Source organism: Nylanderia fulva, unplaced genomic scaffold (genome assembly GCF_048542155.1).
Source record: "Nylanderia fulva isolate GAGA-0341 unplaced genomic scaffold, ASM4854215v1 Scaffold145, whole genome shotgun sequence".
Taxonomy (NCBI): Eukaryota; Metazoa; Arthropoda; class Insecta; order Hymenoptera; family Formicidae; genus Nylanderia; species Nylanderia fulva.
The window spans coordinates 43,712-58,909 of record NW_028189677.1 but is presented as its reverse complement, the minus strand read 5'-3'; the positions used below and the strand labels follow the sequence as shown (position 1 = coordinate 58,909).

Here is a 15,198-nt window from a genome sequence, read left to right as displayed (position 1 = left end):
TCTAAAATATAAGTTCCAATGAATAAAAATTTATATATGCTGTTGTCAAGTTTTATATTTTGATGTAGGTATTATTTTAGCGTTTTAAATATATCTCAATAAATTAAATTTTAAAGTATTACTTCCTCACTTTTCATCGCAGAAAATAAATTCGAATAAACGTATAATTTCTTTTTGTTAAATATTCAAAATTAAACGAACGTTCAATGTAGTCATTGAATAATTATTATAAGATATATTTATAGATTTTTTTCACACATTTTTGCATTAATAAAAAGGGGTTAAAATTTATATATTTATATTATATAGGTATATGTAGCTTTGAATTTAAAAAGAAAAATTTTAGGCAATGCAAATGTACATAAGCGTTAAGTCACATCTAATTTAAATTTTCGCGCACAAATTATATTTGGCAACAATATACGCATGCGCCACATAATATAAATATATATAAAGACAGCGGCTTCATAATATCGAGAGCCAAACAGACAAAGCAAGCGCTTGCCACGATTTTGCTATTTTACAACCTAAAATGGAGCAGAAAGATGAAAAGAAGACAATTGGTGAGTCGAAAGATTGTTTACAAAATTATGCAATTTTGATTCCGATTTTACAAACAGTTAAGAAAAATATTCAATGATATTAGCCTTTGTGCAATATTATTCTTTTAACATACTTTTCTTAGGTAATTTTATAAATTTCAACGTAATTTAGAGAACATTGCATAGCAAGCTTCATAATTCATTAGATTCAAATTAAGCCGTGTACATTATTTCGAAGACTGATGGCATTTATATTTTATGGCACATTTTCGCGTTTTAGGTATAGAAGAAGTAAATTTAATTTTAATATACGACTTTCACTGCGTAGACGACAAAATTATATTTGAATAACTGTCAGACCTTTTTAAATAAATAAAATTATTACAGAATATATTTTTTTTTTATTGTTAAGTATCAAATATTACTATTAAACATAATCAATATTAAAATCACACGAGCTCGAATTTTGCATTTATTCTACTTGTAGAAAATGTGAGCAAAATATTTTTCTTAGAGTTCGTTATGTATTAACAAAGGTTAAAACGTATACATGTTAGTAAACATAAGTAATATATATTTGCGAGTCTTTTTCTCTATTTTTCTTTCGATTATTTTTATATTGTTGATTATAATGTTTCTCAAGTTTAAAATTAAATTTGTGATATCATAAATATGTATTTATCTATGTATACATTTGCAAATTACTTTTAATACGTTACATTTCTTACTTATAACACCGTTTTAATTTCAAATATTGTGATACATTATCTAATAATTAATTTATTAATCGTTATTTATCCTGATTATCTATTTTCAATATTATATATTTTTCGTCAATTTTACTTTTTTTCTTTCATATTATTTTTTGTATTCTCTATCAGAAGAAATATTCACGGAGGCGCTTTTCAAGTTCTCGATCAAATGTCTACGTAAATATGAGTTATTCTATTCGAAAGACAATTTTGCCTTTAGTCCATATAACTTATATAAAGGACTATTATTGGCTTATCTTACGTCCAGTGGTGTTATCGAAGAAAACTTAAAAGAAATCCTTTTTTTAACGGAAGTCTCGGAAAAATGTGACTTGATAGATACTGTTAATTTTGATAAAAGCTTTGTAACGGAGATGACCGCAGAGGTAAATAATTTTGAAGCATTTTAGCATAAATTGATAAAAACAATATTGGAACAAAATTTAAAATTTTCATGACATTTTGTATAAATCACAAATAAATTTATTTATCAAAAAATGAAAAACTTCACAACTCTAAATAATTTATTAAGCAATAAAAGTAATAAAAAAAATATATTTATGCAAAGTAGGTTCGAAACTTTGATACATTTTAAATCTTACAACAATAAATGAAATTCAGAAAAAGTTTCTTATCGAAATATCTAATTTAGAATTATTTATATAAATTAATAATTTAAATTAAATGAGTAGACGCGATTTTAGAATAAAAAACGTAACATAAAGATTCAGCCTACTTGAATAAAAATGTAAATAAAGCGATTTAGATTTACGACAAATATATTTTATTTATAAATGATTTCGGATCTCACAAATGTTTGATGTCTTATTTTAGGAAAATGCATCTGCATCTGCGGCTGCATGCGATTACGAGAGCAAAAGTATGTGTTTTATTGAAAAAAGTAAGCTTTCCGAAAACCCTTCACAGATAAACGAAATTTTTAACGGTAGGATTCGTAAACTTGGACGACGATACTAACGCGAATATAAATCGAATCAATGAAGAAATACAATGTCAGACAGAGAACTTTCATAATCCGCAGAAATTAAGCGCGTTCAATGAAAATATGGATATTGCTTTGATGACCGTACTCCGTTTCAGCAATCAAAAATTTCTTTCAATCGGCTATCAATCTGATGCATCAAGTGCATCGACTGATCCTGACAAACGGATGTTTAAATGCAGTGAGTATTATTTCATTATTCATGTTTATATTCATAATAAATCTATTTATAGTTAGATTTTTATAATTAATTAAGTAGAAAAATTCTGTCAACATATTATTTCAAGCACACCATTTTATCTCTTTATCTCTGCTGGCAATAAACTGGTTTCGAAAGCTATATTGAATATTAAATATAACATTAAATTCATAATATTAAATATTAAATATATAAATATTAAATATTAATTATATAATATATATAATATCAAATATTAAATATAATATTTAATATATAATATTAATTATATAATATAGTAGGTATTAAATATATAAGTATTAGGAGATGCTATATCTGTTTTATCGATAAATATTATTTTCAGTTAACTATTTTTTGATTATATACGGAACGAAAATTTCTTTACTAGAATTAAAGTATCCATAATAACAAATCTTGACTATATATGTACATAAAAACCAAGAAAATTAAATAATTACAGTTTTCTTTGTCCTCTACATTTCCAATGATTTTTCTTTTCCAGGTTTCCATAAAAAATTACACATGCTGATAGGCGAGTTTCCCTACAAGAATGGAAATACATCGCTGTTCGTGTTGGCACCCTGTTTCTTCGACACAGACAACAAGTGGAAAGTGTTCCCTAACCACGTTGCCATTTCCGATATGATCATTTTATTGTCGACCAAAGAAGGAATGCTCGAATTGCGCAAGGTGTTGGATCATCAGACTTCATTAGGTAGGGTTAACAATTTTTCATATTGGCCGGTCTTCGAATTGGAGAAAAATTTCAATGCACGCCGGCTGATGCGAGCGATAGGCTGCCAACAATTATTGACGTCCGACGCCGTCGATCTGGACAGTTCCTTCGCAAAAGACGGACACAAGGTGCACTTCGGCAACGTCGTGCACCGTACTCATGTCAAGGTCACAAAAGAGGCCACCGTCGCGGGCGCGATGACTTTGATCACCGGACAAAGCTCCCTTCCGAACTCGAGTGTAGTAGTCGACGTGCAATCCAAATATCCGTTTATCTGGCTGATTTATGACAAACAGCATCGAAACATCCTCTTTATCGGCGTTTGCAATGAATTCGACTAGGCTGTTTTTTTTTCTTTTAGCTGAGACGAACGAATATATATTAAATTCGTAGGTATACGAATCGGACATACAATACTATGAAACGAATACTAATAACAGATTTGTAGTTACTACAAAATGCTGCAATTGTTGAAGCTATAATTTCTTTTGAGTCAATTTTTTGTCGATTTGAGTTAAGAGGATTCTAAACACCGTTTTATTGATAAAACATTGGTTTCTTTTTATTGGTTAATTAGAATAATAAATGCTTTTCTATAATTAAAGCACATATATAGAAAACAAAGCGCGAACCTACTGCGTGATTTTATATTCAAAATGTTTTATTTAATTAAAAATTTAAAGTTTTATTTTATTATTAACATAATGTAAAATAAAATATAATACAATATAAAATTGGTCGGTTCGCGTATTATTTCTATATGTACTGTAGTCGTGAAGAAGCATTTATTATTCTATCCAACAAATAAAAAGAAAAGGGTGCACAGAAATGATGATTTATCGATAAAATAGAAAAGAATTTAGAATCAAATTCTGTTAAGATTTCGGAGATCGGTGACATAAACCAATCTTTAGTGGCATAAAAATTTACATTCGCTTGATATTAAATTAAGTTATATTTATGAATCTTCGGAAGATTAAGAGAAAAAGAAAACATCGTATCGCTTAAAATATTTCGGAAATATAAGTTTTTTAGTTGAGAATAGTCATTAATTTATTTTTGCATTTTATTTTATTTTTGAAAATATCATTCTTTTACAATTACTTGTAGTTTTATTTCGAAGGACATATGATATTAGAAAGAGTCGTGATTATCTGATAATATGTAAATGTTAAATTTTGGTAAATCAGAAAATATATATACATGTATATATACATACATATGTATATGTGTACGCATATATATATGTATATATATGTATTTATGCATGTATATATGTTTAATATTCCTGTCATAAAATTATGTCATTAAATTATTTATATCGGATTCTATAGAGGATTATACAATTACAAATAAACAAAAAAATATTTGAATTTAAAATTAAATGTTTTGATGTAAAAAATATATTTTATGCCGTTATGACATTATTTAAAAATATGCTATACGCAAATAAAAATATATTCGAGAGTAGTATAATCGGAAATTAGTCCGACTTTGTGGATTTAACTATTTTTTACGAAAGCAGTTATCTACAAAACAATGTAGTATTAAGAAAATTTGACATTATTTAAAAATATATTTTATGCCAATATGACATAATTTAAGAATGTACAATACGGTGAAAAAATATATATTTGTGAGTAGTATAACCTGAGATTAATCCGACTTAATGGACTAACAATAAGCTAATTTTCACAAAAGTATATTTACCAAAAACAAAGTAGTATTAACAGATTTGACGACATTATGTAAAAATATGCTATACGCTGGCACAAATATATTCGTGAGTAGTATAACCCGAGATTCGTTCGATCTAATGTGGACTAACAATATTTTAATTTTTACGAAAATTCTATTAAGAACAATGTAGTAATAGTATATTTTAATGACATTATTTAAAAATATACTCCATGCCGATATGACATTATTTAAAAATGTACTACACGCCGACAAAAATAAATTTGTTAGTAGTATAAACTGAGATTAATCCGATTTAATGGACTAATTGTAAGCTAATTTTCAAGAAAGTAGTTACCTACAAAAAACAATGTAATTTTGAAAGATATGAGGACATTATGTAAAAATATGCTATACGCCGACAAAATATATATTCCTGAGTAGTACAACCCGAAATTAGTCCGACGTAATACTTTATGCTAATTTTCACGAAAGTAATTATCTACCAAAAACGATGTAGTATTTAGAGATTTAACGACATTATTTAAAAATAAGCAATAGGCCGACAAAAATATATTTATGAGTAGTACAGCCCGAGTTTTGTCCGACTTAATGTGAACTAACAATAAGTAACTTTTTAAGAAAATAATAATATATTAAAAACAATGTAGTATTGACAAATTTTGGCGACATGAAAAATATATTTTGTGCCGATATGACATTATTTAAAAATATCCAATACGAAAAATCTTTTATGAAATTGCACAATTTTTATATCAATTTTTCAAACAGATAAATATACAAAGCAAATATTTTTGATCTATATTATTTTTAATTGTTTTTATTGTAAATCTGTCTGTTTCTTTTCGTGTAATTCAACAACCATTCCCTAGAGTCCCTTTTGTAATTCGTTTAATAATGTTGTATATATATTATTTCTAAGTTAGTGAGAGAATGTAAATAGGAAAATGTCAGAATTTTAGATAAGTTAATATTTGCATGTCAGGCAACATAAATGACAACATTATCATAAAAATGTTGACAATAAGATAAATTCATAAAAATATAATAGCGATGACAAAAAAAGATATATTAATTTTTTTTTAGCGGAGTAAAATACATAGTTTTCACACATTTTTTTATCAAAGAACAGGTTTAATGATAGATCGTTTAATAAAATTGAGAAACTTTTTTTATCGAAATTTCTTCTTTTTTACGCAAACGAGCCAAGAATTTATTCTATTAAAATATTTATATTAGATTGCGAGATCGCAAAAATGCATCCTTAGAATTGTACATGACAAATCTTAGACAATGAAAATATAGAAATATTGAGGTCAAATTCAAATCAAATTCTCATGCAAAATTTATATTGAGCAACTATATATACGCATGCGCTACATAATATAAATATAAATATATTAAAGCAGTGGTGACATAATATCGGGACACAACAGAATCAATTATATCGAGACACAAACAGACAAAAAATGTTTGTTACAATTTTGCTACTGTATATAGCCTAAAATGGAGATCAAACAGGAAATCGAGAGAAATGGTGAGAAAAGATCTTTTTACTAAATACATCAAACAATTTTCACTCCGATTTTACAAACAGATAATTAACATATGCAGCGCTAATATTTTTTTTGTGCTATATTAATTTTTCAACATACTGTTTTTTGGTAATTTTATATATATTTCAATATAATTTAGTAAACATTGTATAGCGAACTACATAATTTATTAAATTTAAATAGAATACATTATTTTAAAGTCTGCTTGTATTAATTATATTTTAGGGAATTGTTTCGCATATTAGATATACATCGTATATAAAATAAATTCAATTTTAAAATACGATTTTTGCAGCGTAATTGTTAAATATTGGTATTAAATTTTATTAATAATAATAATCAAATAATCTCGAATTTGCGTTTATTTTGCTGGAAATAAAATCAACATAATAGTGAACATAATTAAAAATATATATTGGAAACTCTTTTTCTGTTTCTATTTTGATTATTATTATACGTTGATTTTATTATATTTCAAGTTAAAACTAATTTTTCAGATATAATAAATATTTTTCTATACACATGCAAATTAAGTGTCAAAAATATTTCAATATATTAGATTTACTCTGTCATTTACTTTATTAACTTTAATTATAATTTATTCACAGACTTTCTATTCTCTTAATACAAATCTTTTTCGTTAATATTACATGATTCTTTGATATTTTTTTTTCTGTTTGCTAGTAAAAGTGGAGGCGCTTTTTAAATTCGCGATTACAAATCTTCATAAATATATCAAGTCAAATGAAGATTTTACATTCAGTCCGTACAACATATATGAGGGACTTCTGTCGGTTTACCTTATCTCTAGTTATAAAATTGAAGAATATCTGAAAGAAATCTTTTATTTAACGAAAGTCTCAAAAGATGACTTAATAAATAATATTAATTTTGATAATTCAAAATACTGCGAATCAACATCCACCGATAATGAGCTGAATAATGAAGAGGTAAATAATTTTGACGCATATTTGCATTAAATGGATATTCAAATAAATGATGTCAGAAATAATGTTATAAAGAAAGTCAAAATTTGCATGCCACATTGTATAAAATAATATTTAAAGTTATTTGTTAAACAAATATATTGCAACTTTGAAAAATTTATTAAGCCATTATGGACAAAAATTTATATTTAAACAAAGCAAAAATTCGAAACTTTTGATACATCTTAAATGTGTCACTCATTGTGAAAACAATCGTTAAAATTTTTATTCGAACGATTTTATAATAAAATCCAGAAAACTTGGTTATCGCACTGCCTAATTTTGACTCTTCTTTATATACATTAATTTAAATAAAGTAACTTAAGTTCCGTTTATTTTGTAAATAAAACAGTTTAGAGAAATGACATAGATAAGTCTTTTGTTTTATACGAACGAATAAAGATCTTACATTTGATGTTTTTGGTTGTAGGAAATTACATCCACATCTATGACTAATTGCGAGTACGAGAATTTACGTATGTGTTTTATTAAAAAAATTCAATTGTCTGTAAATACCTCAAAAATAAAACAAATATTCAACAATGGATTTGTGCAGTTATACAGAACTAAGAAGATTATAAATCGAATTAATGAAGAAATACAACGTCAGACAACAAATTACTTTTGTGTTTCGCCGAAATTAAAATTAATCAAAAAAGGAATGAAGATTGTTTTGCTGACCGTCCTTTTCACTGAACAAAGATTTCAAATTTTATCGAGCAGTCAACAATGTCAACCTGACTCATCAAGAGAATCGATTATTTCTGACAAGTGGAAGAATAAAAGCTGTGAGTATTCCTTTGATTCACAAGTTTTTATATATAATTTACATCAATAATAATTCAATTATTTAAAAAATATATTTTATTAACTATATTTTATATATATATATATATATATATATATTATTTTTTTTGTATTATATTACTATAGCACAAGAAATATTTTTATACAACAAACGAACATAAATTTTTACGACAAGAAACACTGATTTATGAGTCTCTAAATTTCTGTTTCATGTTGATTGTAATTATAAGACTATCCGTATACTTCAAAATCTAATTATATGTATATCTATTCGTTTCAGAATGCATAGAAGACGCCGATAAAGAGGATGTTTTGATGCAGTTTATCATAAATCAGCCAGACGAACGGACAATTTGTTTGCACGTCGACACGTATATATATATTTTATTAACTATATTTTATATATATATATATATAAAATATAGTTAATAAAAAAAAAATATATATATATATATATATATATAAAATATAATTAATAAAAAAAAATATATATATACATATATATATAGATGTCTATTTTATAAGTATAATTTTAAAATTGTATTAGATAAATTTGCATGAGATAGATGATGAAATTTAACATTATAAAAACATTCATTTTTTATTTATGTTATATACTAAAATATTATGTTTATGCTAATAGTGAGATTAATGTGATTCAAATAAGAGCGGGAATTGTCCAGATTTAAGGGGACCAATCAAAACTAGATATCATATGGCAAGACTCTTATTATAGGGTCTCGATATATGATTATATAAGAACGTCTAAAATTTAAACATTTTACGATATATTCATACAAAAAATCTGCACAAATCACTGACATGCGATTATATATATGTATCAAGATTGGGAAGTAACGAGTTGCTTGTAACGAAGTTACAGTTACAGTTACTTTTTTTCGATAACTGTAACTTAACTTTGTTACTTTTCTCCATCTGTAACTGTAACTGTAACTTAATTACATTTTTTAGTAACTAGTAACTAGTTATTTTTACAAAGTAACTTTCCCAATTCTGATATGTATATGAATCTATCTATTTCTTTATAGTTACCTAACTTTATCACGAAATGCGCAATAACGTATGTTAATATAATTAGAAATAAATTTTTAATTTTTGACGTTAAATATTATAAATGATATGTTTTGATGTGATACGTATGTATGTGTACCTGTGAGTGTGTATGTATTTGTATGTATCTGTTATGATTCAGAGAGATAACAGAATCGGAGAGTTATCTTCAGTTATTTCCGAAGACTCGAACGAGAAGGTTTCCACTGCGACTTGGAAACTATATAAAAGAATCTTAAGCGAGAGCGAAGATACATATAGAAAATAAAATAATCTCACATTCGCTTTAGTTATCAACGGAAAATTATATCCTATAAATCAACGATTAACAATACGCGAGTGAGATTGAAATTGCTAAATAATATTGTGAACAAAGCTGTTAAATTACATTTACAAACTTTGTCCTACATATCGTTGTTCCTACTTTTCCTATTTTATAACTAAAAAAAGGATGGAAAACGTAATGAGTGATAATGCGGCAAAAGATATTGGTAAGTTTAAAGATTGTATAAAATTGTGCAATTATTCGGTCAATTTATCGAAAACATAATAATCTAAAATATATTTTGCTACAAAAATGTTTATTCTTTTATTTATTATCTTATATATTGTTGTCTCAAGAAGTTATATCTTTAATTGTAATTTAGCTACGTTTTGGCAAATCTTAGATAAATTAGCGTAATTTCTTTCTAAATCTGTATCAATCGTAATTAAGATAATAGAACAATATTTTAAATATACATATAAGAAAAATAAGTTTAAGTTTCACGTATGATTTCGTCAGATTTCACGGCAGAAACAACGAATATTCGATTTTTAGATAAAATTATTACGGAATGTAAATTTTTATTAATAAAAACTTAGATCAATCTCACTTTTATCTTTCTTTAACATAGATGTTAAAGAAAGAAAGAAGTAAGATTTATCTGAGTTTTGATGTAAATGGAAAGCAACTAATATGTTCCACATTAAATACGACTTTCAAGTTTCATCAATACGATATATCCATCGATTTCAAGTTTTGCATAAATTCTATTTTTTTCAAATGTAAGTGAAATATCGTTTCATTAATCCGTTATATTTTGAACGATGCTTATTAAACGTAGTCATGTTGTTAAATATTGATAACGATATATTAGCAAATTTCTTTTTTTTTACTATTTCGAGTGTCCTTTTATATGTATATTATTGATTCTATTGTATTTTGAATTTAAAATTACACATGAGTTATAATAAATTTTAATATTTTACACGTTTAAAATGAGTGTCAAATAAATTTCAGAACATTATGCTTTTCATTTTAACATACGTTTATTACTAAAATTATTAATTTATGAGAGTTATTTATATATTTATTATTGTCATTTATTTTAATTAAATTACTAGCAATTAATACACTTAATATTTGTTTTTTTCTCATTTTTATGTTTTACTTATTTAACTTTTTTATTCACTAGAAAAAACAATAAAGCAGGGACGTTTCCGTTTTGCGATGAAATGTCTGCATAAAGTTATGGAAGTCAATCCAAATAGAAATTTGGTCTTCAGTCCGCCTTGCATATATAATGCACTTTTTCTGACACATTTTCTGATTAAAGGTGCAATTGAGGAGCGCTTAAAATTGATTCTTTGTTTAGGGATTTTCAGCAAAACAGATTTTATGAACTATTGTTCTTACAAAAAAAGCAAAGGGGTAAATATTCTTGACGCATTTTTGCATTAGAGAATATATTCTATTATAGGAAAAAGTCAAAATATGCAGTTGGTGTATAAAATTTAATTGGTCAATAAGAAGTTTTTCTAATGATGAATTCTTTAATAAATCTTAGAAATATTTCTAATTCGAAACATTATTATAATTTTGGCTGTTTATGTTGATTAATTGAAATGAAGTAACGTTTACGAATTTTAAGAATATACATATTAACATAAAAATACAATGCTTGCATACAAAGAATTAAAACTTAAATAAAGCAATTTATAAATAATTAGTCTGTTGCTTAGAAAAAAAATATCTCTACAAACATTAATTTAATATTTCTTTTGGTTTCAGGAAATATGGATGCTCAATTCCGAGAATTGCATCAATGACGTTAGATGTTGGATTAACCATAATTTAGAGGATTTTCCACCTAAAGTAGCTAAGACAATATCTTATTTATTTGAGGAGCCAATCATCAGCCTAGAAATATGCAAAACTTGTAAGCAGACAAAAATAAATAACATTAATCGATTATTAAAGAAATCGGTAGATGGATTCATTAATGAGCCCGTGAGATTACCTGATGACGAACAAGATATTATTCTGATGACCTCTATCTCTCACAAATTCCAAAATTTGTCGGCCAGTAATACTATTGTACAACAGAGGGATTATCGAGTTATAAGCTGTGAGTATCACACATATTTTTATTTTATTTAACATACATAATCAATATTGTGCTTACATAATTTTATAAAATTTATAAAATTTATTTTATAAAATTAACTAGATAAAGATGGGATAAAAATTTAACCTATATATAAGATGTGTGTGTGTGTGTAAAGATGATTTTGTTTAAAATATACCTATAAAAAAAAAATAAAAATTGTACAGCGTATCATCTAGATTATTTGTAGGTAATATTAGTTTCAGACCGCTTATGTAAACGTAGTTATAAAAAAATGTAAATTATAAAAAAGATATATAAATATTTTTATATTTTTCATTGCAAGTTTCTTACAATTAAAATTAATATCACACATTTTCATTTTATTTAACATACATAATATAAATCTTTTTATAATATAATCTTTTCTATTAATTCTAAATAAAATATATCATGTTTATACTAAAAAAAACAACACCTCTAAATGTTATATGTTTTCAATAAACTTCTGTCCTGTACATAATAAAAGTAAAATATTAGAAATATTTTTTTAAACATTTCGTTGTCTTAAACAAATTGTACATATAATGATAAAAATTTATAACAGTGGAATTTGTCAAAAACACTCAATTGGTATCCGGATACTTCTATATTAATGAAAAAAGTTTCTGATTATTGAGTTTAAAACATTAAATATGAACAAAGCATAATATTTTAGAATAAATAAAATTGTAATTGAATGTTTCTTCAAAATTGTTAAAGATATAATTCTGATTTTTACTGTGTTTATAATTATTCCATTTTTAATAATCGAACGCTCGATCAAAATAAGTTCACGTAATAAAACATTTTATTCGGAATAAAAAGCTATTGTTATTTTATTATAAAAAAACAGAAGCATAAATATTCCTGCCGCATTTTTGCATTAGATAATATATTCTATCACGGAAAAAAGTCAAAATTTGTAATTGGAGTATAAAATAACAAGTAACAATAATTATGTACGTAAACTCCGTTGAACTGAAGAATTAATAAAGAGTTCATTGTGTTGGTCAAAAAGGAAGATTTGCTTTAGCAAAATTAAAAAATTATGAATTTTCAAAAATGTATGATGTTCTAATCGTAAAAAACAAATATGTATTTCTGTATTCGTCTATTTGGACCATTTTGATACAGTTTTCTACATTTTTAACGTTGTTTTCAGATTTCAATCATGAATTGAGCATTCACGTGACCGATGTACCCTACCAGCATGAAAGCATTTCGCTGCTTATGTTCTCACCTGCGTCGATAATCTCAGGTGTATGGAAGATCATTGAAAACATCAGCCATTCTGACTTTTTAAATTTCACCAAACAATTGTCGACCATGAATGGAATCAGTAAATTGCGCAAACTGTTAAGAGACCTTGATGCATCACGAAAACAAAATTCTACGAACTCTCAGCAATTTTTGCCCTTCGAGGTGGAGAAAAATCTGACAATCCTCGAGCTTCTGGAAGCACTTAAAGTCGAACAATTGTTAACGTACGAACTGGATGTTATATCAGGGAAGAGCAGTGTGCAAATCCGCAATGCCGTGCATCGGTCTCACATCAAGGCCGCAAGGCGTGAAGTGATCGTAGGTGCGATGACCTTGATTAACAGCAAAGGAGAAAACTCCCCATCGGACTCCAAAATAATCGACGTAAGTTGTAATAATCCGTTCGTCTGCATGATCTATGACTTAAAACATCAAGAAATTTTTTTTATCGGCGCTTGTAATAGTGCCGAGACCAATTGTCAAAATATATCGATGAATATAGATCAGGCAAGTCCATTAAATAGTCCGCAAGCGAAGAAGCCGCGGTCCGAATATAGTTAAGAACTTTAAAAAACTGTAGATGTTTAGAAAAATAGTATTTTGTTAATTCTTTAAATATTTAAAACATGCGACCTTCAGTTTGCAAAATAGTTAATGCGACTTATGATATATAAACGAGTTTGTCATTCCTGATAAAGATTGAGTTTAAAATTACACAAATCAGTTATATACACTATGAAACGATCGATGCAACAGATCTGTAGTTACTACATAATGTTTTGTAATTGTGAACGTTTTTACTCCCTCCTATACAATTCAACATTTTAATTATTTGGATCGACATGTATTATATTTGTGCGCAATCTATGTACAACTTCTGTTAAAAATTCGGAGGCTAATGAAATAATACTTTGGTTAGTTGAATTTAATGTATGCATGCAATAAATTTATAATATTCTAAAAATAAAAACCAGAAAGCTCGTATTTTATAAAGTTGTTTGTTTAAAAAACAGATAATTAAATCTTTCTTTCTCAAATATGTGTAACAATGCAATGTCATTAAATCTATAATATTTCAATTTTGTTATAAGTAGTATAGTATTATACATTATAATTTACCTTTTTTTATAAAATATGTTATTTAGATATATTTTTATTGTCCATCATTAATAGATTTGATAAATTTTTGACTTTCTGATATTAGACGTGCGCTAAATATGTATGTATATACATACAGGGTCATCGAAAAGTATCGGATCCCCCTGATATCTTCAGTTAGAATGCATTTTGCCTCCTATTTTTTATTGCATATTGTTATAGTTTATCTCGAGAGCTTTCCAAAACACTATAATAAAACATTTTTTCATTAAGTACTTTTTGAATTATGCAGATTTGAAGTTATCAAGATTACTCTTTGATAGTTACTATTTTATAACTAAAATAGGATAGAAAAACAAGATGAGACGAGAAGTCAAAAGAAGTTGGTAAGTTTAAAAATTATTGTAAAATTATGAAATTATAGAGTCGATTTATTGAAAAGGTAATAATTAAAAATAAAAAATAACATTAAAATGTTTTTTCTTTTATTCATTATGTTATAAATTGTTGTATTAAAAATTTACATTTCTATAAAATTTAATAGCTATTTACTTGGCAGATCTTATTGCGATTAGATTGACTAACCTTTTTTCTAAATTATATCAAGTATCTTACGCAATCGCATAGCATTATATATATATATATATATATATATACATAAAGATATATGTATATATGTATATACATAAAATAGATGTTACATAATTATAATTAACCTATTTTATAATTTGAGATTTAGAGTATTATACTTTTTCGCCTTACTAATTTACTGATAAGAAGATAAAGCATGACTTACATTAGAAAGTATTGTTATTATTATTTGTGACAAAATGTATATTTCGGTAAATTACTAAAAATACGTCCCGAAAGATACATATAATTATATTCATTAAATCAATTTATTCGTATTCTATGTTAAAACAAATTTATAAAAAAAAACTTGTTTATTTCGAAATTTAAAAATATGCATTTAACAATACTTATGTATTGTGTATATATTTCAATATTGCTTATAAAATTGTATAAGAATATTAATTATTCTAACAAAACTTAATAGAAAGAAAGATAATTAAACCTTC

The 15,198-nt window shown here is 25.7% G+C and overlaps 3 protein-coding genes across 6 annotated transcripts; all 3 read left to right on the top strand.

The window, feature by feature from the left end:
- Nucleotides 1–489: 489 nt before the first annotated feature.
- On the top strand, nt 490–5,732 carry LOC114935391 (serpin B13-like). Of its 2 annotated transcripts, none has more exons than XM_029308241.2 (4): nt 490–563; nt 1,427–1,680; nt 2,129–2,478; nt 2,999–5,732. In XM_029308241.2, the coding sequence occupies exons 3-4, from the start codon at nt 2,361–2,363 to the stop codon at nt 3,571–3,573; spliced, it is 693 nt and encodes a 230-aa protein (XP_029164074.2). In that variant the 5' UTR covers nt 490–563; nt 1,427–1,680; nt 2,129–2,360; the 3' UTR covers nt 3,574–5,732. The 2 variants fall into 2 exon arrangements, with proteins under 2 accessions (XP_029164074.2, XP_029164073.2); XM_029308240.2 differs by having other exon boundaries at nt 1,424–1,680.
- A 638-nt stretch (nt 5,733–6,370) lies between these two features.
- LOC114935416 (uncharacterized) lies at nt 6,371–8,674 on the top strand. Of its 2 annotated transcripts, XM_029308269.2 has the most exons (5): nt 6,371–6,467; nt 7,171–7,436; nt 7,903–7,948; nt 8,029–8,260; nt 8,560–8,674. In XM_029308269.2, exons 1-4 carry the CDS (start codon nt 6,437–6,439, stop codon nt 8,040–8,042), a joined length of 357 nt encoding a protein of 118 aa, XP_029164102.1. In that variant the 5' UTR covers nt 6,371–6,436; the 3' UTR covers nt 8,043–8,260; nt 8,560–8,674. The 2 variants fall into 2 exon arrangements, with proteins under 2 accessions (XP_029164102.1, XP_029164101.2); XM_029308268.2 differs by having other exon boundaries at nt 7,903–8,260.
- Nucleotides 8,675–9,267: 593 nt separating this feature from the next.
- On the top strand, nt 9,268–14,058 carry LOC114935387 (uncharacterized). Of its 2 annotated transcripts, XM_085480369.1 has the most exons (4): nt 9,268–9,841; nt 10,808–11,043; nt 11,404–11,740; nt 12,924–14,058. In XM_085480369.1, exons 1-4 carry the CDS (start codon nt 9,802–9,804, stop codon nt 13,580–13,582), a joined length of 1,272 nt encoding a protein of 423 aa, XP_085336495.1. In that variant the 5' UTR covers nt 9,268–9,801; the 3' UTR covers nt 13,583–14,058. The 2 variants fall into 2 exon arrangements, with proteins under 2 accessions (XP_085336495.1, XP_085336496.1); XM_085480370.1 differs by lacking the exon at nt 10,808–11,043.
- Nucleotides 14,059–15,198: the final 1,140 nt, after the last annotated feature.

Excerpts from the sequence above, each read along its gene's own strand:
- LOC114935391 (XM_029308241.2), top strand. The coding sequence starts at position 2,361 with ATGGATATTGCTTTGATGACCGTACTCCGTTTCAGCAATCAAAAATTT. Across the intron at positions 2,479-2,998 it reads CAAACGGATGTTTAAATGCA|GTTTCCATAAAAAATTACAC; the intron begins GTGAGTATTATT and ends TTTCTTTTCCAG.
- LOC114935387 (XM_085480369.1), top strand. The coding sequence starts at position 9,802 with ATGGAAAACGTAATGAGTGATAATGCGGCAAAAGATATTG. Across the intron at positions 9,842-10,807 it reads TAATGCGGCAAAAGATATTG|AAAAAACAATAAAGCAGGGA; the intron begins GTAAGTTTAAAG and ends TTTATTCACTAG. Across the intron at positions 11,741-12,923 it reads GGATTATCGAGTTATAAGCT|ATTTCAATCATGAATTGAGC; the intron begins GTGAGTATCACA and ends CGTTGTTTTCAG.
- LOC114935416 (XM_029308268.2), top strand. The coding sequence starts at position 6,437 with ATGGAGATCAAACAGGAAATCGAGAGAAATG. Across the intron at positions 6,468-7,170 it reads ACAGGAAATCGAGAGAAATG|TAAAAGTGGAGGCGCTTTTT; the intron begins GTGAGAAAAGAT and ends TCTGTTTGCTAG. Across the intron at positions 7,437-7,902 it reads ATGAGCTGAATAATGAAGAG|GAAATTACATCCACATCTAT; the intron begins GTAAATAATTTT and ends TTTTGGTTGTAG.